The 24,936-nt window shown below is 47.6% G+C and overlaps 2 protein-coding genes across 8 annotated transcripts in view; one reads left to right on the top strand and one right to left on the bottom strand.

The window, feature by feature from the left end:
- The window catches only part of MB (myoglobin), a 37,403-nt gene extending 34,960 nt beyond the window's left edge, over positions 1–2,443 (bottom strand). Inside the window, exon 1 of one of the 2 annotated variants that reach the window (XM_037846737.1) lies at positions 2,369–2,443. Coding sequence is in view for 1 of the 2 variants with exons in the window: in XM_037846738.1 (XP_037702666.1) it covers positions 2,369–2,397 (29 nt within the window). In the remaining variant the exon portion in view is untranslated. The remainder of the gene's footprint in view (positions 1–2,368) is intronic. The other variant, XM_037846738.1, reaches the window with a different exon arrangement.
- A 6,374-nt stretch (positions 2,444–8,817) lies between these two features.
- LOC119542366 (apolipoprotein L6-like) lies at positions 8,818–23,354 on the top strand. 6 transcript variants are annotated; one of them, XM_037847065.1, is made up of 5 exons: positions 8,818–9,641; positions 15,073–15,198; positions 17,325–18,153; positions 18,585–18,708; positions 18,958–20,962. In XM_037847065.1, the coding sequence occupies exons 1-4, from the start codon at positions 9,529–9,531 to the stop codon at positions 18,702–18,704; spliced, it is 1,188 nt and encodes a 395-aa protein (XP_037702993.1). In that variant the 5' UTR covers positions 8,818–9,528; the 3' UTR covers positions 18,705–18,708; positions 18,958–20,962. The 6 variants fall into 6 exon arrangements, with proteins under 6 accessions (XP_037702993.1, XP_037702992.1, XP_037702991.1 ...); XM_037847064.1 differs by lacking the exon at positions 18,958–20,962 and adding an exon at positions 21,766–23,354 and having other exon boundaries at positions 8,819–9,641; XM_037847063.1 differs by lacking the exon at positions 18,958–20,962 and adding an exon at positions 21,766–23,354 and having other exon boundaries at positions 8,819–9,641; positions 18,585–18,723.
- The last annotated feature ends 1,582 nt before the right edge of the window (positions 23,355–24,936 follow it).

The raw sequence follows: 24,936 nt of genomic DNA, 5'->3' as shown, positions 1-24,936 counted from the left end.
TTATCGTGACTTTCGGGCCCCAGCTCTTCCTTGCTGGAAGGGTCTCTGTTCTTTCCTGGGATCCCACTAGCACCCCCAGGGCCAGCGGCTTTGTTTTTCTGTGGGAGTCAGAACTCGGGTCCACAGCTTAGGAAATGGCCACAGGCCAGGCAGAACCAATCCTGGTTTTAAGAGAAAAAGTTTGAGAGGATTATTTGCCAGCCTGGTATCTAATGTGCCTTCCGAGCTGGGTAGAAGTGTGAAACAATAAGGTCTTCTCTTCTTATAATAAAATAACCTCAGACTGGCCCATCATACCCATCACCAAGCTCAGAAGCCTATCGCCAGACCCTTTTCCTGCCGTGTGCTCCCTCTCTGAGCAGGCTGAGCTCGCATCCACAGTCCAGGTCTGCTGTACCTCGGGACGAGCTGCTTCGGGGGTCTTTGGTGCTGAGAATCCCCAGTGAGGGAGGGAGGGGCCTGCCTCCCCTCTCCCAGAGCGCTTCTTGGCCTCCTTGCACATGCACCCAACTCCCAGAGCCAGCAAGCCTTGAGCTCTGCACAGCCCAGGATGAGATGTGGAATTCTAGAATCTAAGGCTTCAGAATCTCAGAACTTTAAATGATGAGCGGTGTGTGGCATCCCGGCACCTCCAGGTGTGCCTTGGGCCTCTCCCTAACCAGCACGTCTTCACAGCCACCTGAGAGAACCAGGCCCATAGAAAGAAAGACCAGCAGTGTCACTTCCATTGAGGAGGTTCCGGTTTTGACAACCAAATAGAACCCCATTCCATAAGATTGTTCTCACGTGGTCCCTCTTCATCTGCGTCTAGCCAGTCTTTTCTCTCTGGCCCATCTGCCCTCGCCCTGGCTCCACACCTCCTCCTTCACCAGATTCCACAAGCTTTCTCTTCTGTTCCCAGATGTGCTGCCCCAGGGGACCGAGCCTAGTTTTCTGCCCCACCTGCTTTGCATGTACAGAATGGGCCAGTCTAGCCTCCTGGTCTACCCCATCCTCTCTGGAATTCTGGTGTATGACATTTTCTCCCTCTCATTTGATTTGAGCCACATTTACTGTGAGCTGTGGAATTTAGATGAATTTGGGTCAACAAAGGTTTGCCGTGCTAGAAGCTCACTGCCAAAGAGGAAAGACAAAAAAGACCTAGTCTTTGCCTTGGTATCTATCGCCTAGCAGTGGGTTTGAAAACAGGAAGCTGGGTCTCATCTTCTCTGAAGCCACGGCTGGTGTGAAAGTGCATCCGCCCCGTAGGCAGCACAGGGGGGTAGATATGGGAGCAAAGGAAAAACCAAAATGTATTTTCTGTGGGTGGCCTTCCTGAGATTCAAAGGGCAGTCTGGAAAAACAAATCCATGGGGCAGAGGACAGAATAAGGCTTGGATCCAAAGCCACAAGTCAAGGATGCAAAATAATCTTTGAATTGGGTTTTCCAATTCCCAGGATCTCAGAATCACAGAATTTTAGAGTCTACGGATCACAGGACTGTAGCCAGGAAAAAGCTCCTTCATTTGACAGACGTGTAAATGGAGGCTCCAGTGGGCAGGGATCTGGGGGTGAGCCCAGGGCGTGCCTGGGGGATGGGGCTCCTCCCTCTGGAAGATGCTCCCTGGTGGGGAGCAGGTCACGTGGGGACCCGGCCAACCAGCTGGGGCCGAGCTGCCCAGCCACACTGCCCACGGCCATGGTGGGGAGGGAACAGAACTGGGTTCCTGGTCCACAGCCAGGCTCAGGTGGCCTGTGGACTTCCATCCTTGGCCACAGCTTCCTGGAGCCATCCCCTGCAGTTCCCTGGATACGTAAACAAAGGCCCCCCGGGAGGGACAGCACAACCCCCTGCTGAGCAGAGAGGGCTCGTTCTGGTGCCGGGGGAGGGTATTGCTAGAGGCAACGCCCCTCCCTTCTCAGCCTGCTTCTCCATGGGCTTCTCTTCCCAAGCCTGGAGAGGTTGCAGGCACCCTGAAATGGATCTGTCTATTGCAGCACAGTGGGCCTCCCAGCCTGCAGGCTGCCCAGATCCCTCCCACCTTGGAGGATCGGCTGCTGGGGAAACAAGCCGCTCTGCAGAACGCCATCCAGCTGGTCCCCAGGCAAACTGGCAGCAGCGAGCTCTTGCACGCCCAACCATTGGTAGAGGCCGCCCATCCGTCAACTGGTCCAGAAGAGCACCCCCTTCATTTGGGCCTTGCTCCCTCCTCACCCCAACCCCACGGTTCTGCTGAGGGCTTCCAGAAGGAGTTCCCGCCCCGTTGCTAGAGGAGAGCGAGTGTGACCCGGGCAGGGGGATCCGAGAGCCACATTGCCCTGGCCATGGGGACTGGTCCGGGGACCTGTGGGGCAGGGGGCACGGGTCAGCCAGGGAGAATTTCCTTACCGGATCTGGTGGGGAAGACGCTCTGGCATCTGCGATCCAGGGACTGGAAGGACAGGAACTGGAAGAGGCTTAGAGGCTGTTTTCTCTGCGATGGGAAAAGCCCATCTGCAGTGTGAGAGGATGGGGCTGGCAGTCAGGGAGAAGCACACGCAGAGAGAAAGGAGACACAGGGGGAGTGAGAGAGAGGGAGGGAGAGATACAGACAGACGAGAGATAGACAGACAAACAGACCTACCTACGTATCCAGGGAACTGCAGGGGATGGCTCCAGGAAGCTGTGGCCAAGGATGGAAGTCCACAGGCCACCTGAGCCTGGCTGTGGACCAGGAACCCAGTTCTGTTCCCTTCCCACCATGGCCATGGGCGGTGTGGCTGGGCAGCTCGGCCCCAGCTGGTTGGCCGGGTCCCCACGTGTCCTCTGATGGGGTCTCTAGTTCCAGGATCTGGGGTTCCTGGAGCTGCATGACACACTGCAGCTTTTTTGTTGATCCTGTGAGCTGGATCAGTGGCCTTTAGACATTCTGTGACTCACAGAAAGGGATATATTTCACATCAAACCCAGAGCACATGCACATGTGCACACATACTTATATTTGTTTTATGATTATATGTATATAATTTTCATGAAACAACACATAGTTTTATTACGTATGATACACTCTGTGCCAGTTTGAATGTATTATGTTCCCCCAAACACCATTATCTTTGATGTAATCTTGTGTGGGCAGACGTTATCAGTGTTGATTGGGTTGTAATTCTTTGAGTGTTTCTTTGGAGAGGAGCCCAACCCAGCTGTGGGTGATGACTCTGATTGGATAATCTCCATGGAGGTGTTACCCCACCCATTCGGGGTGGGTCTAAGTTGAGTCACTGGAGCCATATAAATGAGCTGACGGACAGAGGGAACTCGGTGCAGCTGAGAGTGACATTTTGAAGAGGAGCTATATCCAAATGGGACACTTTGAAGAAAGCACAAGAGCTGCAGATGAGAGACAGTTTGAAGACGGCCGTTGAAAGCAGACTCTTGCTCCAGAGAAGCTGAGAGAAGACAAACACCCCACGTGCAACTAAGAGTGACATTTTTGAGGAACTGCAGCCTAGAGAGGAACGTCCTGGGAGAAAGCCATTTTGAAAACAGAGCTTTGGAGCAGATGCCAGCCACGTGCCTTCCCAGCTAACAGAGGTTTTCCGGACACCATTGGCCATCCTCCAGTGAAGGTACCCAATTGCTGATGTGTTACCTTGGACACTTTATGGCCTTAAGACTGTAACTGTGTTACCAAATAAACCCCCTTTTATAAAAGCCAATCCGTCTCTGGTATTTTGCATTCTGGTAGCATTAGCAAACTGGAACACACTCTATAATATTTTTCATTCTATTCCATCTCATTTTCTTTTATTACTACTCAAGACCCACTAAACTGATTTCATGATCCACAGAAGTGTTGGGATCTGTAGCCTAAAAACAACTGAGCTTGACCAATAACCTTCCAATTAATTCCTGTTTTGGGTAAACTCACTTGGGTTTGTCACTTGCAACTCGGAGAGACCCTAATTAACTTCCCCCCTTGCATGCCCTTTACCTCCCACCCCAGCCCTCTGCCCTCCCCACACCCAGCCTGGCCAGGCTCCCCAAGGAGCTCAGAGTGCAAACCCACATTCATTCAGCCAAGAAACCAGATGGGGCGCCTGTGATGTCTTCAGTGGAGAGAGAAACCTGGAGTTAGACCTTGGTTCTAACTGCAGAACTAACACTCATTAGGTCAGACACCATGACCTTGGGTGAGTTACTTATGCCACAGAGGCTCGGTCTTGGCAGCTGTAAATTGGGTGTCTCCCTGGCTTGTAGAATGACAATATGAGTTGATTGACACCGTGTTTCAAATGCTTCCAGCACAGAGTCCGGCATTCAATGATCTTCACGTGGCGGCCCCCATCCCTCTGATCCCACGACCGCAGAAATCTTCACTGTTCATAAGGGAAAGGAGAAGGAATGGGTACACCCTCCCCACCCTGAGTCCCTCAGATCCCCCAGGGATCTGTCAAGGTAAACTCATTCAGTCCTTGCCACAACCCCGGGAAGCAGATGGAAGGCACATGTTTCTCCACCCAGGCGGGCCGGAGGGTTGGAGGAGCTGCAGGGAGCAGCAGGGAGGGCCTGGCCACGTGGCTGTGGCCTCCCTGCTCCGCTCTGGGCTGGGCCCCAAGGACCCGGGACTGCTTCCAAGCAAAGCAAGAGGGCAGAGGTGGAACTTTCGCTCCATTTGGCAAATCGTGCCCTCTGGGCAGTATTTGCTCAAGTTACCCTTAAAAGCGGTAGCCAGGCAGAGATGAGAGTCCCAGAATCCAAGAATTGGAGGGTCAGAATGTTCCCCAAGGCGCCTTCTCCATCTTGTGCTACTGACGCTGCCTGTGCCGGGTTGCTGCCAGGGGATCTGCCAGAGGATCTCAGGACGCCTTTCGGGGTGGGGAATCTCAGAGCCTTGATTTGGGATTATGAGAATCTTGGGCTAAAAGCATCTTCTCTGAGAGGACAAACGGAGCTTATGCATGTTGGCCTCAGGGCTGCCAACGTCCCTGGGGTGGTGGAACCAGGCAGCGGTGTGGCTGCTTTCCAGTTTGCCATCAGGCTCTCCCCGCAGCGCAGCTCGGGGACCAGAGGGAGGTGTGTGCAGCTTGGGACCCCGCCTAGCAAGGGATCCCCGAGGGCAAAGGGCAGCTGTTTTATAGGTGATGCTGGGGGGGATTTTCCATGCAATGCCTGGGAACCCAGCTCTCCCTGCTCAGCCCCAGGACCCGAAATCCTAGTGACAGCAACGCAGGGGAGTCAGGGCGTGTCTTGGAGGATCCTATTGGAACAACCGCACCTGTGCTGCCTTTTCTGAGAACCAGAAATCCACGGGCGGGGTCTATGGGGCACTCCTCTACTGCAATTGGTCTGATGTGTTTCTCACCATTAGACCGGAGTTATGGGTTTGGGGGAGGAAGGTCACAGACATCAAATGCCATTTTTATCACATCGTATCAATACTGAGGTTGGCCTTGGTCACCTGGCAGAGGCAGTGTTTGTGCCCAGCACACATTTTGCTTCCCATTCCAAGAGTCGAAGCTCTACTCATCTGGGAGGTTTAGCTTATTACCCAGGGAAAGGAGCTTCTACCAGTTAACCCAGTAATAGCTCAAATGGAAGCTGAAACTGTGACCTGGCCTTTATTATTATTATTATTATTATTATTATTATATTTTAATTTTTAAAAACAGTTTTAGATTTACAAAAAAATTGAGCAGCTAGTACAAAGACTTCCTATATCTCTCCAACCCTCTGCATAGTTTCCCTTATAATTAACTTCTTATATTAATGAGGTACATTTTTTACAATTACTGAGCCAATATTGATACGTTATTATTAACTCAAGTCCATGCTTTATTCAGATTTCCTTAGTTTTCCCTTTTTACTTTCCTGTCCTGGAATCTCATCCAGGACACCACATTATATTTAGCTGTCATGTCTCCTTAGGTACTGCTTGGCTGTGACAGTTCCTTGGACTTTGTTTTTGATGACGCGGAGGGTGTTGAGCGGAGCGCGTCAGGTCTGTCTGGGACACTCCTCTGTTGCAATTGGTCTGATGTGTTTCTCGTGACTAGACCGGGGTTATGGGTTTGGGGAGGAAGGTCACAGAGGTCAAGTGACATTTTTATGACGTCATGTCAACAATGATGTGATTTCTAACTCTTGAGGTTGGCCTTGGTCACCTGGCGGGTGTTTGTCAGGTTTCTCCACCATAAAGCTGCTTTCCCTCCCACCACCCGCCTCTCCATCCTCTGCTTTGGGGGAGGAAGTCACTGAGCAGAGCCCACACTTACGGAAGGGGATGTTTGTGCCCGATGACCCTTCCTCAAGGAGGCTGTTTCTACATGATTTTTTGGAATTCTTCTGCATGGGAGATTTGTCTCTTCTCCCCTATTTGATTTTATATATATATATATATATATTGGATTATAATCCAAAACTACTTTATTTTGTCACTCAAATTGTTCCAGCTTTGGCCCTTAGGCGCTTTTTCAGTTGGCTTCTGTGTCATTTTTAGTTACTCCCATTGTGTTTTTTTGTTTGTTTTTTTTTTACAATGTCCATACTTTCTTGCACTAAAAGATACTACAGGATCATGTTGTATAACTCCTCTGCCTGTAACTCCTTGCTTCTGTGCTATAGAACATTTTTCAGAATTTTTCTACCCTCTCTTCTTCATTCCCTTTACCATCTCTTCGTGGTGGTTAAATTTGCCATTTGCCCATCGATTTCAGAATGTCCGTCAGGGGTGTGGGAGAACGAGAGAGGGCAGGGGTCCTGGCTTCAGAGCACAGGGACACTGTGGAGTCTATCCACTGCCTCCGGACAGAGTCACTGGACTTCGGGGCAGCTACCATTGGAAGAGGCAGGAACAACCAGTGTTTTATCTGCGGTGGTCATATTTTTTAGGGAAGGCATTTTTCAGTTACATGCATGGAAGAAGGGTGTGTGTGTGTGTGTGTGTGTGTGTGTGTGCGTGTGTGCACTGCCGTGGGCGAATGTGGCTTTTGCCTGCTCAACATCTCTCTGGCTTCTTGGGGTTCCTTTGGGTAACAGCCTCTCCTCCACTCCGTGTGGTTCCCGTGGATCAGCAACCTTCCCCTTCACACCCACCACCCCAAAGCACAGAGCTGGGCACGTGACCTCAACTGGGCCAATCGCATTCTCTCCCAGGAACCAGATTGGCCGAATCATCTGATGGAAGCGGCCCTGAAAGATGTCCCCCGAGCTTCTGACAAGCTTCCTGGGCCACCTGTTTTCTGTTCTTTCCAAGGCCTGATCGTGCAGTTGAAACTTTGATTCTGGAGACACCCCAGTGGCCTTCCAAAACATCCTAAACTTAAATTAGCTAGAATCCATCACTATTGCTTATGTTCAAAGAACTTTACAAAACCTCAACTTCAGATAGGCCTGACTGACAGGTGACACAATAATTCTCCAGTTCGTCAGCAACACTAACCGTGGGTCAGCCTTGGGTGTGGGGGGTAAAGTGGGGGGAGCAGGGGCTCCCCATTTCCAGCCGCCAAACTGATTGAACTGATTGGTATGCCTACGTTACTAATTGGGGTTGCAAAAGATAAACCATTTTTTGTTGGGTTGTTGTCACGAACAACCGAAATTCTGCGAGTCTCTGATGTGTATAACAGAGATACCTGACTACACAACATTTTCCCCACACAGCATCTCTTGGGGCTTTTATTTCACGGAGCCATTGGGATAAACACTACCTCCGGCCTGGTGGCTGGTCCCTACGGCATCTAGACTGAGGGGCAACCACCACATCTGTGTCTGTGCCAGGGAAACAGCAGGGAGGAGGCCAGGAGGGTGTGGCTGTCCCACTGGCCATCTCCACCCCAGCCGCTCCCCACGGGTGGGAGGCTGGGCCAGGGGTTGGATCCTGGAGTCCAGGATGCCAGGACTGGAAGGGACCCCACGAGTCCCAGCTCTGGCCACCCACCAGGTCTTCTTGCCCCTCATCCCTTCTTATAGTGCCCAGGGGACATCGGTCAGCCTCAGCCTCCACCTTCCGCAGCGACGAGGCTGGCAGGGTGGGCCATGCCTTCTGCAAAGCAATTACCCCAACATGGCCACAGGTCAGAGTGGGGAGAGGAACCAGGGCCCTGTGGACATATAAATATGAACAAAACCATCTCATCCCTGACCCCAGTTTGCACACAGATGTTGGGAGAGACCCATATATCTAAGCCCAAAACCACACTGCAGGTTCATTGCAACAAACATGGAGTCTAGGATGGCTTCTGCTGTTTCTTAGCTCTGGGACCATTTGCAAGCCGTTTCCCCTCCCTAGGTCTCCGTTTCTTCATCTGTCAAATGGAGATGCAGGTCCACAGTCCTGCATTCAAATCCTCGGGGTCACACATGTTTCAGAGTTCCCAGTTTTTTGGCTTTTTAGAAAGATAATAGGGTGCAGCTATAATATATTATGTAATACCCCCCAGAAGCACCTCTTCATCAAACACATTAGCATTTCTGCTGTGAAACTAGGAATACTCACATTAAGTGGGCTACATAAAAGCCACTAATAAGTGCACGTCAGGTCAGGCCAAGTTTTGCCACCCAGCAAATTAAGAAAAAGCTTTTGGTTTTGACAGCATTTTGCGTTTCAGAATCACAGATACAAAAAATAGTAGACCTTTAGTGCTCCATCAGATTGTCACAAGGATCAGGTCAGACAGGGTGTGGGAAAATGATTTTGCAAACGTCATCGCCACCACAGCTTCATTTGTGGGGTGCCCGTTTCACACCAGGCACGGCGTCCTTTCTCGCCGGAGCTCTATGCCACAGGAGCCCTGCTATCCCCATTTTACAGATGGGGAATCGAGGCAGCGGGCAGCTGAAGAACCAGCTCGAGCTGACGCCGCCCTGAGTGATCTGTTGGACTTCAGAACCCTCGCACGACCCTGACAGCGCCTTATACTGCCCGCTGCACGGCCGAAAAGAGGCTTGGAAACTCAGGCTGTCTGGCTGAGGTATCACCCACACTGCATTGGAACTTCTTAGAGAAAGAAGCAAAAAGGAAAGTGAAACAGTTAGCCACGTCTCGACAATCTCATGTCTTCCAGGAAGACTTCCGTGGCGGCTCTGTGCAGCCCTTAAGCTGAACCTGGTTGTGCAATCCCTGCTCACAGCCAGCTGGCAGCGCCTCGGGCCGCTTCCCATTCCCGAAACTGCCCGGAGAAGCTGCACTTCGCGTCCGTTCCACCACCGCAGCGCGGCCATCCCGGCCCGGGGGCTGAGCAGGGGCCCTCAGACTGGTGAGCGCAGAAGTTGCCGTCTTCCGTGGGACAAGGCGGGATGGCAGGCGGCGGAGGGAGGGAGGCTGCTTCTGGGCTCTGTGAAGGGGCTGACAAGGCATCTTGGTTCAGGATAAAGAGCTTTCGTCAGGGCAACCAGGGTTCAAATCCCTGTCCGGCTAGTTACTAACTGAGAGGCTCAACTTCTTTCCTTGCTAAGTCGGGACAGGAAACACTCCTTAATGGGGCTGTCTGAAGTTTCAGCGAAACTTGCTGGAGAGTGTGGTATGACTCATTGAACAAGTTGCATCTTCTCCTCCCTTGGCTGGGGGGCTGATGAGCCCACACAGAGACGGAGGAGCCTTCCTTGGCCACAGGAATTTCCCTGGAATTTCTAAATCGGCGTGGTTTGGGGGTGATATCTTCTCAGAGGAAAAAAAGGTGGCTGGGTGAGTTGTCTTGAAACTGAAAGCAAACTCATGAGGTGTCGCAGAATGTAAGTTTATTTGGGTTCATTTGAGGAAGGGCAGGGGGAGTTGGTGATCAAGTTTAGAGGGTTTATCTCAAAGCTGTATTTTCAGAGCAGCAAACTTCTTACTTTGAGTGCATGTTAAGAGAGTTGGCTTTCCGGGGACAATATGGTGGAATTAAAGGCTCTCCAAGCAACCAGATACAGACTGTTGTGGATATTTTATAAGCGCTCAAATTAAAATAACGTCTCAAATTCTTTGGGGTCAATTCCATCCCTCTCCCAACCTCCCAGTCCTCTCACATCCTCTGAGAAGGTCAAAAAGGGGGCGGACGGGGCCTGATCAGACCAGACAGTTCCTGGATGTCACCTTTGCCCTTCACGGTAGGACTGATAGGAAAAACAAGGGAGATATCGTAGGGTGGCAGTAAAGAATGGGGCTCTAAACCAGAGTTTTCCACCTCAGCACCATCGACATCTGGTCTGGATAATTCTTTGTTGTGCGGACCGTGCTGTGCATTATAGGATGTAGAGTAGAATCTCTGGTTTTTACCAGTACATGCTACTGGCACCCCCCTATAAGTGACAACAACAAATGTCTTCAGATAGTGCCACATGCCCCATGGGGTGCAAAAATACCCCTGGCTGAGAGCCGCTGCTCTGGCCTCACAGCAGCTGGAATCACACCTCCACTCCCTCACATAACAGACACAAAAAGGAAGTATTGATGCATTACTCACGGTAAAAAAAAAGAACATCTTAAGCCACCCGGATTCCATTCTAAAGTAGACTGTTTAAATTATGGCTTATCACACACTATGATTTTTTTTAACTTTTTGTTTTGTGATAATTGTAGATTCTGATAAATATAATAAAAAATGGCTCTTGGGTTTTCTCAGAACCCATACAAAAGTAAATTCCCCTAACTAGCATAAAATTATGTGACAGACATTCTCTTCAGAAAGTCCCCACCAAGAGGCTCCACCCCAAAAGGACAATTATGCTCCTAGGTGAGCATAGCTGGTCAAATTAAAAATAACACCACCACCACCACACCCCCACCCCCACTCCCCATCCATTAACCTCCCCCTACCCTATAAGACTGACGGGTTCCTGCTCCACTCAACGAAACCTGGTCAGGTTCCTTCTTTCTGTTTAGGAATCTGCCTGCAAACTCGAAGCTTTTGCTTTTGTAAGTGATTGGTTTCTTTGCTGTAGCAATCTTGGTTGTCCTGAATAAAATGCAGTGAACTGCCACTCGACTCCAGTTAGTCCTTTGACAATTCACATGCAGTTGTAATAAACAATACAGAGAGCTCCCGTATATCCTTTACCCAATTCCTCCCCATTGGTAATATCTCACATAACTCGTGCAATGATCACAACTAGGAATTGACATTGATACTATCCACCAGTTTCATTTGCACTCACGTTTGCGTGTGTTTAAGTCTATGCAGTGTTTGCACGTGTGTAGATTTGTGTGAGCACAACTGCAATCCATAGCCTGTGTTCCCCTTTCATAAACCCTTGCCTGGTGTGATTTTGCTCATTGTTTTTCTTTTCAGCTTTTCTGATTTAGATGTAGCTCTTATAGGAAGCGTATTGTTGGGTTTTGCTTTCCGATCGACTGAGTCTTCTCTTTTGAGCAGAAGATTTTCATCCCACTTATAATGGTGACAAATGCAGGAACTATTGACCCTTAACATTTCTTGAGGCAGGATTTTTCCTACCTATTTCTCAGCTGAGGAAAGGGAGGCTTAAGGCAGTGAATTAATTTTCTTGAAATCACAAAACTGGCAAGAGGGGAGCTTTGAATCCACTTAACTGTGCTGTCTCTGTTCTAATTATAAGGTCGCTTTGCTCCTCTGGGAGGGGAAAATAACATCTCTTCCCAGCCAGCATAGCCTGTCGCCCTGGTCGTGGGAAACAGCGGAGACACCCTTTTGAACATTGTGACAACAGAAAGGTCTCAGATCTGCAAAGGGACGGTTTCCTCCAGGGCAGCCATTTCCCTTGGAGGGTGAAACAGAATCCAGTGATACCTGCATTTGTAAGAGAAATATGGGAAACAAAGTGACCCAGAAATACAGAGATACCCAGAGATGGGTCGATGATCCTCAAACTTTCCTTCACTTTGCTTCCCAAATACCACCCTCTGTTGGTTCTCCTCAAACGTCACTGGTGTCTCCTTCTCCGCCTCTTCCTGCTTTCTCCTCTCCTTCCAGGCTCTGAGTGTTGGAATGCTCCAAGGTGCAACCCTAAACCACACATTGCCTCTGTGTTACTCTCTCCCTGGGGTTCTCATCCAATCCAGAGGCTTTAGCTACTTACCACACTGACGCGCCCCTGACCTTTCAACTCTCATATCCATACTTACCCAATATCTCTTGAACGTTTAACAAGCACCCCGAACTTAACATGACCCAAACTTAACTCCGAGGCTCCCCACCCACCCTGCCCTCCAAAACCTCAGCCTTTCCCATGTCCGTCAGTGGAATCATCATTGTAACAATTGTTCAGGCCCCCAAACCTTGACAGCATCCTTGACTCTACTCTCCCAGGTCCCACGTCCACTGGTAAGTCCCCGGGGCTTCCCACAGATCCAGTGGCTTCTCACCACCCCTCTGTCCAGCCTGGGCCAGGCCATCGCCTCTGGCTCTGACTTTGGCAATCACTTTCTAACCGTTCTCCTTGCTTCCTGCCTTGCAAACCTATAGTCTATTTTCCAGCCAGAGTGATCGTTTTAAAATATAAGTTAGAGCAGAGCCACTACTGGGTCTTGGGTGCCTGAGGGCCTATTAGAAAACGCCCATGCCCTGCCCCTCAAGCGGACCCAGAAGATGGCACTTTCGTTCGATCAACCAACCAACATTCCCCTTTCTCCGGATAGACACTGTCCCCCCTTCCCTTGACCACCTGCCCACACCCCAGTTCTCACTGCTTGTCAGGGGGAGGATTTCAGCCCCACCTGAACCCCCAGCCAGCACCTGTGCACAGCTCTCATGCTATCAGTATGTCCTGGGGAATAGAACATGTACAGAGGTGCCTTGTAAGTTGTTATCTTATGCTGCAAAAGTGATCTTTGAAAGAAATTTGTAATTCTGATTGATTGTCTTACTTAGTCATTTGTTGATCTGATGATAATGCTGTGCTTGACTTCTCTGTAAAACCTCCCACCCCCAAAATGAAAACACTTGGAAGGTGACTTCATCAAATCAGAAATGGATTTCTCCAATTTTCCTCTTCCTCTCCCCCTAGGCAAAAGAAAAAGCCTTTTTTTTTTCCCCTGCCTGGATTTCTCATTTTAGCCAAGAGGCGGATAGTCTTGTCTAATTTGAATGCACAGTAGAGCCTGCGATCCCTTTGTATGGTGGGTTTACAATGTGGTGAGCACACTGGTGGCCCTTGGGTATTATTTCTAAGAGGGAAAAATTGAAGGTGATAAAAATGGATTCATCTTTGGACTCCCAATTCTATTCCATTGAGAACAGAATTCTATATGTCTATCCTTATGCCCATACTGTTTTAATTACTGTAGCTTTGTAGTAAGTTTTGAAATCAGAAAGTGTGAGTCCTCCAACTTTGTTCTTCTTTTTTGAGATTATTTAGTCTATTTGGGGTCCTTTGCAATTCCATATGAATTTGAGGATCAGCGTTTCCATTTCTTAAAAAAAAAAAAAGGCTGCTGAAATTTTGATAGGGATTGCATTGAGTTTATAGATTGTTTTAGGCAGTTTTGAAATGTTAACAATATTAAGCCTCCCAATCCATGCACATGGGATATCTTTCCATTTTATTACATTTTATTTCATTTCTTTCAGCAATGTTTTGTAGTGTATGAGTCTTTCACCTCCTAGGTTAAATTTAGTCCTAGGTATTTTAATTTTTTAGATGCTATTGTAAGTGGAATTGTTTTCTTGATTTCCTTTTCAGATTGTTCAAAACTGGATATAAAAACCCACTGACTTCTGCATATTTACATTTTATCCTGAAACTGCTGAATTCATTTATTATTTCTAGTGACTTTCTTGTGGATTCTTTGGGATTTTCTATACATAGGATCATGTTACCTGCAATAAGGATAATTTTACTTCTTCCTTTCTAATTTGGATGCCTTTCATTTCTTTCCTTTACCTGATTGTTCTGGCTAGAACTGCCAGTAAAATGTTGAATAACAGTGGTAACAGTGGACATTCTTGCCTTATTTCCAATCTTAGGGGGAAAGATTTCAGTGGGGTTTTTGCTGTGGGTTTTTCATAAATGTTCTTTATCATGCTGAGAATATTCCCTTGTGTTCCTAGTTTTCTTGATGTTTTTATCTTGAACAGATGGATTTTGTCAAGTGCCTTTTCTGCACCAATTGAAATGATCAAGTGTTTTTTTCCTTCATTCTCTTAATGAATTGATTGATTTTCTGATTTTGAACCATCCTTACATTCTTGGAATAAATTCCACTTGGTCATGGTGTAGAATCCTTTTAATATGCTTTGGATTCAGTTTGCCGGTATCTTGTTGAGGATTTTTGCACCTATATTCATAAGGGATATTGGTCTTTAATTTTCTTATCTTGTGCTGTCTTTATATGGCTTTTGTATTGGGGTAATGTTGGCCTCATTGAATAGGTTAGAAAATAATCCCTCCTCTTATATTTTTTGGAAGAACTTGAGGAGGATTGGTGCTAAATATTCTTTAAATGTTTGGTAGAATTCAGCAGTAAAACCATCCGGACCTTGACTTTTCTTTGTTGGGAGTTTTTAAATTACTGATTCAATCTCTTTACTTGTTATAGGTTTGTCGAGATTTTCCTTTTGTTACTGGGTCAGATTATGTAATTTGTGTGTTTCTAGGAATTTGTTCATTACATCCAGGTTTTCTAATTTTTTGACAAATAATTGTTCTTAGTACCCTCTTATAATCCTTTTTTTATTTCTGTAAGATCAGTAGCAATGTCCCCACTTTCATTCCTGATTTTAGTTATTTGTGTCCTCTCTCTCTTTTTCTTTGTCAGTCTGGCTAAGCGTTTGTCGATTTTAGCCACTGCAGGGAGGGTGAAATTCACTGAGATGGCCCACACGTTACCAGTGTCCTCCTCAGCTCGTCCCTGGATGCTGCACACTGTTCCACTGGACTCCAGAGTTCCAACATGGTTGATTCAGACAGTTCCTGCTGGTTCAGTAGCTGTTTGGGTGGAGGGACTGATTCCTGGAGCTTCCTGCTGTCATCTTCCCACAATGCTTTCAAAAATCTAAAGACAATCGTTCATAAATATTTAGCCCATTATGAATACTTTGTTGCTATTTTGATCCTAGCATGATCTAAAATCCTTTCACACTTGAATTTCATCAGGTTTGATGATATATGCAGTAAACTTGTTTTCCATATTCCTACCCAGAAAATCATTTGACTCACAGGAGCATCTCTAATTCTGCTGTGGACAAAATGAGCATGGATTTGGTGCCCCAGAATCAGCTGGACAACCAGGAAGGGGACGAATATGAGGATGAGGAAGAATATGAGGCTGGTATTGACTCAGAAAGGTAATACAAAGGGCTTGCATCCTTGGGGAAAGGGCTAATTCTGTTGAAATGCTGCAGGCATCCTCATGATGTGGAACAAATGTGTTCCAATAACATTAGCTATAAAGGGGACCCTGTTTTCCCACTGATCTCCATTGTACATATGGAGATACGTTCTCCTTAAAAATTTTTTTTCACAGGTCTAAATTAAATATTTTGGAGAGTAAGCCAAGAGTTATCCAGGCATGTGACACTGGGCAAGAGGATACTAGGAGCAAAAATTGCCCCACTTTAGGGCCTCACCTCTGTTAGTTTCATCAGCCAATAGGAACTCAGTCTTTTGGGCTCATATATCACCAAGGAATGGGTTAATGAATTTAAGTCAAATTATCAGTAATTGTCAGATATAACATCAAAGCCTCCAGCACACTGTGGGCCATCAACAAACATATGCTGAGTGAATTAGATAAACGATATTTGTAGTATCTCATAGCACTTGATTGCAGTATTACGCCAGTAAGAGCTGCTGCCCAATACAGGATGTGCCACCGCAGATATGGCCGTATTTGCAGGATTTGGTTTAATTCAGAATCACATGAAGCCAAGCTTCCGTCAGATAGCACCCATGTTAAAAACATAAAACTTTGTAGTTAATGCAAAGTGGTGCTGTCAGTGTTTGCAGCTACCTGTCTGCTCACTGCTTCTCTGTGTCCTACACAACTGGAGGAGACACAGAGGTTGGGGTGGGCAAGATGTGACACCTGTAAATGTGGTTCCTCGACAAGGGGACCCTCCTTGCTTTCATCCCACCCCTTCTCCCTGGAAACCCTTGGGGACCTCCTGCTCTGCAAACTGACTGTCATCTGTTGGTTAACTGATAATTGGGCTTAAATGCATCAATCCATTAACACTAAACTATTTCCTTGGTGGTATTTTTGATATATAATCTTTTCATTGAGGAATTGTGTGTGTGTGTGTGTGTGTGTGTGTGTGTGTGTGTGTGTGTATGTAGAGAAAGAGAGAGACACAGAAAGAGATTAAAGAATAACAATATAGTTCTGGGAGGAATTCCTGACATCATCTGACAGATGAGAAAGGAAAGAAGAGCAGAAAGAACTGAGTGTCCCAGAGTTCTGAACCCCCAAAGCTCTATCCCTGCTTCATGGGTTCTCTTGGGCCAGTCCCCTTTCCTCTCTGGGCCTCGGTTCCCTCTGAAAATTAAAAGAGGTGGCTTGGATACTCCCCAGAGTTCCTTCTAACTCTGACATTCTCCTTCAGGCCAGTGAACTTGTCCTCTCCAGGCCTCCCCAGCACCCTGGAGGAAAAGCCCTGGTGGGACTCGGCACTGGGCAGTGCCAGGAGTGGGCTCTGCCCTTAGCTGAGCTGCTTTCCCTGAGGCTGCTCTCCCAGGAAGGCCAAGTGCAGCTGGGCTGGCAAAGATCCTTAATGCTTCTCGTGAAGTGTAGGGGAAAGAGGGACCTGGGTGCAATCCCCTCTGCTTGAGGGGGTCATGTAAAGCTGGCTGAGCACCAAGGAGAATATTCAGAATATAAGTAACAATTTGTCTTGGCCCTCTCTGTAGACAGCTCCTGATAGAAGCAAAGGCACATTCTTAGTAGCCAAATGCCAGGTCATCCCAGGGATGGGTGCATTGAAGGATATGGCCTTCTCCTCCCTCTGGTTCACCTCTACATACGGAGCAACTCCCTGCCCAATACCTGAGTCTCCTTTGTCTGCTACTTCCCCACATCTTTCCCTCCATTAGTCCCAAGGTTCCTTATTTTAACTAGGATTTTAGCATTTCCTCCTTGCCTCTCCAGGTGACAGTTGTTCGGTTTCTCTGTAGAAGGCTGAAAACATCCCTCAGGACTCTACTGCCTTCCCCACCTCTTTGGCCAAGGCTGAGGTCACTCCCCACTTGTCCCTCCAGATGCCTCTCTTACTTGTCTCTTCTGCTCATGTAGCTTTTTACAAAGGCTGACCTCAGTGGCACTCGGATTTTTCATGGTCAGATCAGGGGGAATGGAGGTGTCCAAGTTGGCATTGATAAGGACTTCTAGAAAAACCACATGCCTGACTAAGAATTTGGCTTTCCCATCTGGAGTGGGGAGTGGCTGAAGTCAAATCTTTATGTGACTCCTCCACAGGGACATGGATGACATTCTTCCAGGTGAAGATGCAGATCTACAAGAGGGGGATCTGTCAGCTAGAGAAAGAATGTTTTTGGGTGAATTTCCCATCCAAAAACAGGAGCTGGAAGAGGGCATCAGATTTCTCCATGACCTTGCAAATGGTTTCGACAGAAACCACCAAATATTCACCAAGACCAACATAGTGACCAGCTCCCTCGGCCTCGTGTCTGCAGCCATGGGCATCATGGGTGTGGTCCTGGCTCCGGCAACGGCAGGAGGAAGCCTGGTGCTCTCCACCTCTAGTCAAGGCTTGGGGGCAATCGTTGGGGTCACCAGCATGTTGACCAACTTTCTGGAATATTCTCATGACAAAAAAGTCCGAACTCAGGCCAGCGGCCTAATGCCCACCCGTGACCAAGAGGCCAGGGAGGCCGAGGAGAAGGCAGCCTGTGTCATGGCGGCCGGTAAAGCTGCTTATAACTGTGGTGACACCATCAAAAACATGAAGAAGAACGTCCGTGCCTTTCGGATGACCAGAGCCCACCCCCGCTTGACCGCCGCTGCCAAGCGTTTCCTGATCACTGGCCGGGTCTCGGCCCGAAGGATGAAGCAGATGGAAAAGGCCTTTGATGGCACCGTACTGTTGATGACCAAAAATGCACGCTTGATGAGTAATCTGTTCGCTGGCTTGTCGCTTGGTGTTGACGCGGCCACTGTCTGGAATAACTGGAAGGAACTGCAGGGAGGAGCACGTGCAAAGTATGCAGAGGAGCTGAGGGCCCGGGCTCGCCAGCTGCAAACGCAGCTGACGGAACTCACCCGATACCATGAGAAGCTGCAGCAGGTGAGGCCACGGCTTCCCTCTTGGGTGGGGTCAGGGAGAGGGGGGAGGTGATAGCTGAGCCTTTACAGGGACCAAGGTTTACGGAAAGGGTGTCGAGGGAGTTGGGGGTGAGTGAATTTTGCACGGCTGTTCCTGAGGACATGGGGCCCACAGTGGCCCCCGGAGGTCCAAATGGTATCAGGAACACTTTGGAGATAGAACTGGCCGTGCCTTGTGTCACTGCTGGATGCTCCTCAAGGTCCAAGCACTGGGAAACGGGCCTTCCCAGCTTTCCAGAAGAGGACACACGGCTGCTGTGCAACTGGCCGTGTTCTGGTAGCTCGGTGGTGGTCGAGTCAGGATTACAGACCCCAGAAGTCTGACTCCCCTTCCATGCTGCGTCTCAGGCCTTTGTAGCTTTACCGGGTTGGGTGATTTTGTTTGCTTTACAGAAACTCTTCGAAGAAACCACGGCCTCTGAGTCATCCTTGCAGGGAGCCATGGAGAACCTGTCTCTGCCCACCGCCAGGCCCGGGGAAGCAGGAGCTGAGGAGAGCAATAGGACACGCTAGCCAGGTGCCTCTGAGCAGAGTAAAAGGGGCCAGGGAGGGGGTGGGAAGGCCAGTGGGGGTGAGGAGATGCCTGGAGGCTTCCCCAAGGGGAGGTCCCAGTGCGCCCCTCCATTGGGTGGGGACGTGACCTCTGAAGAGGACACCAGGAGCCCTTGCTGGACAGAGATCTGGAGGTCAACCCGACCCCCCCTCACTTCCTCATGGCTCCCACCCCCCATTCCCTCACTCGTTGCTGCCTCCCCCACCCTGGCAGGAACCGATGGCTGAGACCCCAGACTCACACACAACAGGATGTCACTGGAACCTGCTCGTCCAGATTCCTGCGGGGAAGGGGAGCCCCAGGAGTCCCTCTGCATCCTCCCACCGCCTTCTTAGGCCCTGAAGGAACTCAATGGCTGCCCCAGTTCACCTCCCTAAAAAAAATTTCTTTTATAATCTGTTTTACCAGCTATTTTTAAAGTAGTATGTGTACATTCAATGCAATTTCTGAAAAATCAGGAAAGTAAAAATTGGGGGGAAGAAACAGTGCCCAGACCAAGAGTGAGGCTGGTTGGCATTGGGGCCTCCCTGCTCCCTGGGGCTTCCCGGCTTTGGGAGTCAAAATGCTGGTTTGGCAGGTTGTCAGATCGCCTGCTGGGACCTCCTCCGCTGCGCTCTAAAATAATACCTTTCTGCAGTCCACTGTCTTCTTCTCCTCTCATTCCCAATTCCTCCATTTGCGCACAGATCCGTCACTGTCTGTCCTGCTCTTTTCCCATAACAGTACTTTCTACCGCTCACTGCCCTGCTCTGTTTTTATAGGCTGTGTTTCTTCTCTATGTTACAAAATGTTCTGTGTGTGTGATCGTTTAATTGGCCTGTATTAGTCATCGCTCTTTCATTCCTTTTAAAGTGTCCCCAAACAGCTCAAACTCTAAGTAACAAAAATAATTTATTGGCTCATGTACTTATGAAGTTTAGGGGCACCCATGTGTCAGCATCCAGAGGACCAAAAAGATACCCCTGGGCTTCTGGCTTCCCGTCTCAGGCTTCTGCCAACGCAGGCCAGATGGCACCAGCACCCCTGGGTGCTCTTCTCCCAGCTCAGTGCTCCCAGGGGGGACGTCGGGGGAGGGCGGTTCTTCCTGAACGTTACCCAAGTCAAGGCCTGGATCTGGGTGGGCAGGACTGGGTGACCTGCCTCTGCCGGGGGTGGGGGGTGTTGGGGACTCCAGGGTTGAGTCCCCCACAGGAAAGAGAAGGGAGAAAGGAAATAAAAGACCTAAAAGCAACACATGGTCTGCTATTTGTCCCTCTCTTTTCATGAACATTTAGACGATTTCAAATGTCTAATTATGCAGAATGGTCAAATGAAGATCTTTGTGACAAAAGCATTTCTCCTGGTATTCTTGTCTAAAAAGAGTCCCTAAACCAGGATACCTAAGATAGCCTAGAAGGAGGAGACCCCCACCCCCACCACCAGATTATAATAGTAAAACACGCCACAGGGAATCTGGAAAAGATTTTTTTAATTGTGTGGGAAAGATAGCCACTATCAACGTCATGGAGTCTCGCGAGCCCGTCTTTGCTTTATAACTCTTACGATTTAGGGATTTGAAATAGTTGCAGTCTTGCCGCCCATGCCATTTTGTTTTCTGCTTCTGTTGGTCTCACTTCTTTGTGCTTACAATTTTTTATAATTTCTTATAATTTTAATTATTTTTCATAAGCATAATTGTAAACGGCTTTCTCTGCATTTGATGTTGCTTTCTTAGTGCATGAGCATGCTACAGGTAACCAACAATAATACAACAAAAGACATTCACCAAGTTTGGGGTTTTGTTTCTTGTGTGGAATGGCTGGAAGAAAAAAAAGGAGCACAGATCAGAGAACTGGGATCTGGGCCTCATCTTTGCCACTTATTTGCCAGGTCCCCTTGGGGCCTCCACACTGACTATAAACCACCTTCCATTGTGAATTACCCAGGGAGAAATATTAAAGTCTAAAATTCAATCTCCTTGCAAACAAAAAATTTAAAGGAATTAGTCTGAAATAAAATTGGGTTTCCTTTGTGAATTAAAAGCCCAAAGAAATAAAAATCCTTTAAAGTCCACAAGAATCAAACTCTATAATCAAATAGTCTTCTAGAGCTCAATGCATTTTTTTTAGGTCAGTTACTTTTTTTTTAAATTCATTTTTATTGAGATATATTCACATACCATACAATCATCCATGGTGTACAATCAACTGTTCACAGTACTATCACAGTCATGCATCCATCACCCCAATCGATTTCTGAACATTTTCCTTGCATCAGAAAGAAACAGAATAAGAATAAAAAACAAAAGTAAAAAAGAACACCCAAATCATCCCCCCATCCCACCCTATTTTTCATTTAGCTTTTGTCTCCATTTTTCTACTCATCCATCAATACACTGGATAAAAGGGCTGCAATCCACAAGGCTTTCACAATCACACTGTCACCCCTTGTAAGCTGTATTGCTATACAATCGTCTTCAAGAATCAAGGCTACTGGGTTGTCATTTGATAGTTTCAGGTAATTATTTCTAGCTATTTCACCGCACTAAAACCTAAAAAGGATTATCTATATAGTGCGTAAGAGTGCCCACCAGAGTGACCTCTTGACTCCATTTGGAATCTCTCAGCCACGGAGACTTTGTTTCATTTTGCATCCCCCTTTTGGTCAAGAAGGTGTTCTCAATCCCTTGATGCCGGGTCCAGATCCATTCCCGGGAGTCATATCCCATGTTGCCAGGGATATTTACACCCCTGGGAGTCAGATCCCACGTAGGGGGGAAGCAGTGAACTCACCCACCGAGTTGGCTTAGCTAGAGAGAGAGAGGCCACATCTGAGCAACAAAGAAGTACTCAGGGGGAGACTCTTGGGCATAATTATAAGCAGGTTTAGCCTCTCCTTTGCAGTAATGAGCCTCATAAGGGCAAGTCCCGTTATAGAGGGCTCAGCATGCCCAATGCAATTTTTAAAATAAAAAATACCATACTTTCTGATGTCTTATTTTGTCAATTTCCGCTGATTGAAATTCTTTTTTTTTTTTTTTAGGAATAATTTTAAGCATACAGAAGAGTTCACAAATAGTATAAAACACAAGAATAGCACAGTGAGTTCCTACCTACCTTCACCCAGATTCACCCCCTTTAGCATCTCGTCACGGTGCCAGTGATCAGTACACTGCCTCTTCAACTGAATCCTCCCGAGCCCTGCTTGTCACCCTCCTCTGCCGGCTGGCCCCTGGGTCAGCTGTCGGTAGAGGGCCCACTGCACGAGGAAGAGGCTGGCCAGTCTGGGTCGAAGGTGGCTTCCTCTCCTTGTTCCTGTGGAGCTCAGCCATCCTGAGACCATGGCAGTCACCGCAGCAAGTTCTACAGCACCTCTGGCGGCAGCTCCCTGATGAGCCCCATGGTTGCCCCCACCAGCTTTCCAGCCAAGGCTTTCCCTGCAGGTGGCTTCCCGGCAAGTTCCAACCAGGCCAAATCCCAGCAAGTTCAACAGCTCACCATGCAGGCAGCTTCCCAGAAGGTTCAGCAGCACCACTCCCCAACACACACACAGACGCGCGCACACACACCGCTAGCTTCCCGGGCACCCCAGTGGGCAAGCTCCTGTTTGCCAGTCGCAGCGAGCTCCTCCACCAGGCTCCAATCCCACCTTCTCCAATGCGGTCTGTGTCTGGGCCTTGGCTGGGGAGGCAGTGCTCTTTCCAAATGTGTTCCTTCTTATAGTCTTTAGAATTCTCTTTACTTCACAGTAGCCAATCCTCTTTTACTAGTTAATAATTCTTCACATTAAATCTTCCTGGTTTACTGCATGCTCTTTGTCTCCTCACTAACGTGGCCACATTTATTTTCTCTTGTTCTCTCATGTATATAATTATCACATTCAGGACATTTAACATATACACAATACAATTATCTAATGTACAACACATGTTCAAATTTTCCAAATGATCCAAAGAATGTATTATATAACATTTTCTCCCCAATCTGGGATTCAATTGAGGATTGCACGAGTGGTTTACCTCGTAGTGTACTTTTCTGGAAGTTTCTCCTCAGCCTCACTTTGTCTTCTGTGATTGATACTTTTGACGAAACAGGCCAACTATTTTGTAGAATGTCTTTCCACCTGGGTTTGTCTGATGTCTCTGCATGATTAGATTCAGGAAGAAGGCCCTCCTGCATCCCTGCAAAACGTCAGCTGGGCCGGTCCACCTGAGGTTGTCGACGGCCTTGCCCAGGGGGCAGAGGGACATAAGCCCATGGTCTACAGTTCCTCTGAGGTCCTGGGTAATTCGTCCACAAGCCCTAACTTGCTTCCATAGACCCACCCTCCAATATCCCTCGAACCCATGCCCAGTCTGTTGTAGATGGTCAAGGAAGAGATGGGCAGCGACAGGTCTAAGGGATGGACAAATCAGACTCTCTCATGCCACAGGAAGTCGATTGCAGCGTATTGCACAGCTCAGTGGTATCCACTTCAGAAGCCCCAAATCCTATAAAATTGGCTTAGAACAGTGATTCTCAAAGACCCTGCAGAACTTTGGTGTTCCAAGGAATTGGGTCAAATGGATTCAACTAGAAAATTGAATAATTATGGTATTTTCCCAAATAATACGGAAATTTCGAGTTCAGGAAGAAAATTGTCTCGGCTGCACATTTTTCTCCTCATCACCTTTTTCTTAAGACTTGTGAGCTTTTCTTAATTGCCTGTTAAAAAGTGAGCTGTGTAGATCCCACTGTTTCTAAGTATGACCATCCTTTTGTTAAAAATCTGTTTTCAGTTTTCAAAATACACACTGTCAAATTGAATAACAAACAATAAGCCCTCTCCTCCAGAAGGGATGATAATTCGTTGTCCTGTTGGAGGACCCTTTGCCTTTTTTTAAAAAATGTAGTTCACTTTATTGATTTGTAAATGATTATAATACATGCACATGATATAAAATTTTAAAAGGAACAAAAGGGCAACCAGTAAAAAATAAGTCTCCTTCAAGCGCTTTTCCCTTAATCTCCCAGGTTCTCTCTCCAGAAGAAACCACTATTTCCAGGTAGATTCCTTTCTCACGTAACAAAGAACTTCAAGGCGTCTCCTCTACACACTCTTTTTTTTTTTTTAATCTTCATTTTATTGAGATATATTCACATACCACGCAGTCATACAAAACAAATCATACATTCGATTGCTCACAGTACCATTACATAGTTGTACATTCATCACCTAAACCAATCCCTGACACCTTCATTAGCACACACACAAAAATAACAATAATAATAATTAAAGTGAAAAAGAGCAATTAAAGTAAAAAAGAACACTGGGTACCTTTGTCTGTTTGTTTCCTTCCCCTATTTTTCTACTCATCCATCCATAAACTAGACAAAGTGGAGTGTGGTCCTTATGGCTTTCCCAATCCCATTGTCACCCCTCATAAGCTACATTTTTATACAACTGTCTTCGAGAGTCATGGGTTCTGGGTTGTAGTTTGATAGTTTCAGGTATCCACCACCAGCTACCCCAATTCTTTAGAACCTAAAAAGGGTTGTCTAAAGTGTGCGTAAGAGTGCCCACCAGAGTGACCTCTCGGCTCCTTTCGGAATCTCTCTGCTACTGAAGCTTATTTCATTTCCTTTCACATCCCCCTTTTGGTCAAGAAGATGTTCTCCATCCCACGATGCCGGGTCTACATTCCTCCCCGGGAGTCATATTCCACGTTGCCAGGGACATTCACTCCCCTGGGTGTCTGATCCCACGTAGGGGGGTCCTCTACACACTCTTAGTACACTTATGTTCCTTAATAAGGTTACTCACAATTTGTCATATATTTAGAAATTACATATGTATATATGTATGTGTTTACTTATTTAAAGAAAAGTCTTGGCGACAAAAGTCGATAGTGCTTTTATGTCCTATTCATCACATCAGTATTTATCTACATTTGGAAGAGAACTGTCCACAGATGAATGACCTGGTAAGCCAGTGTTGGGGTACACGGAGCACGTGGCCTGTGCTCTGCTATAAACGCACAGCCACGCGGTGGGGCAGGTTAGTGTGGGACCCTTTGTCGTGAGGATCCCCACCTTGCATCTTGGTTCCAATGTCCTACTCCTGGATGAACTCAGGTTCCACAGAAGTGTTCAGCCTCACTGGAGAACCTGTCCCACGGTTGGGAAAATAATCCTTCGCTATGGACTGTCCCCAGGGATGAGGCCAATTTGGTGT

Source organism: Choloepus didactylus, chromosome 8 (genome assembly GCF_015220235.1).
Source record: "Choloepus didactylus isolate mChoDid1 chromosome 8, mChoDid1.pri, whole genome shotgun sequence".
Classification (NCBI taxonomy): domain Eukaryota; kingdom Metazoa; phylum Chordata; class Mammalia; order Pilosa; family Megalonychidae; genus Choloepus; species Choloepus didactylus.
This window is presented reverse-complemented; position numbering and strand designations above follow the sequence as displayed.

What these genes read in the sequence shown, in the direction of transcription:
- LOC119542366 (XM_037847064.1), top strand. Translation starts at nt 9,529, where the DNA reads ATGAGCCCACACAGAGACGGAGGAGCCTTCCTTGGCCACAGGAATTTC. An exon ending in GAGGAAAAAAAGGTGGCTGG is followed by an intron (nt 9,642 to 15,072) that starts GTGAGTTGTCTT and finishes TTTGACTCACAG; the next exon opens with GAGCATCTCTAATTCTGCTG. An exon ending in GCTGGTATTGACTCAGAAAG is followed by an intron (nt 15,199 to 17,324) that starts GTAATACAAAGG and finishes ACTCCTCCACAG; the next exon opens with GGACATGGATGACATTCTTC.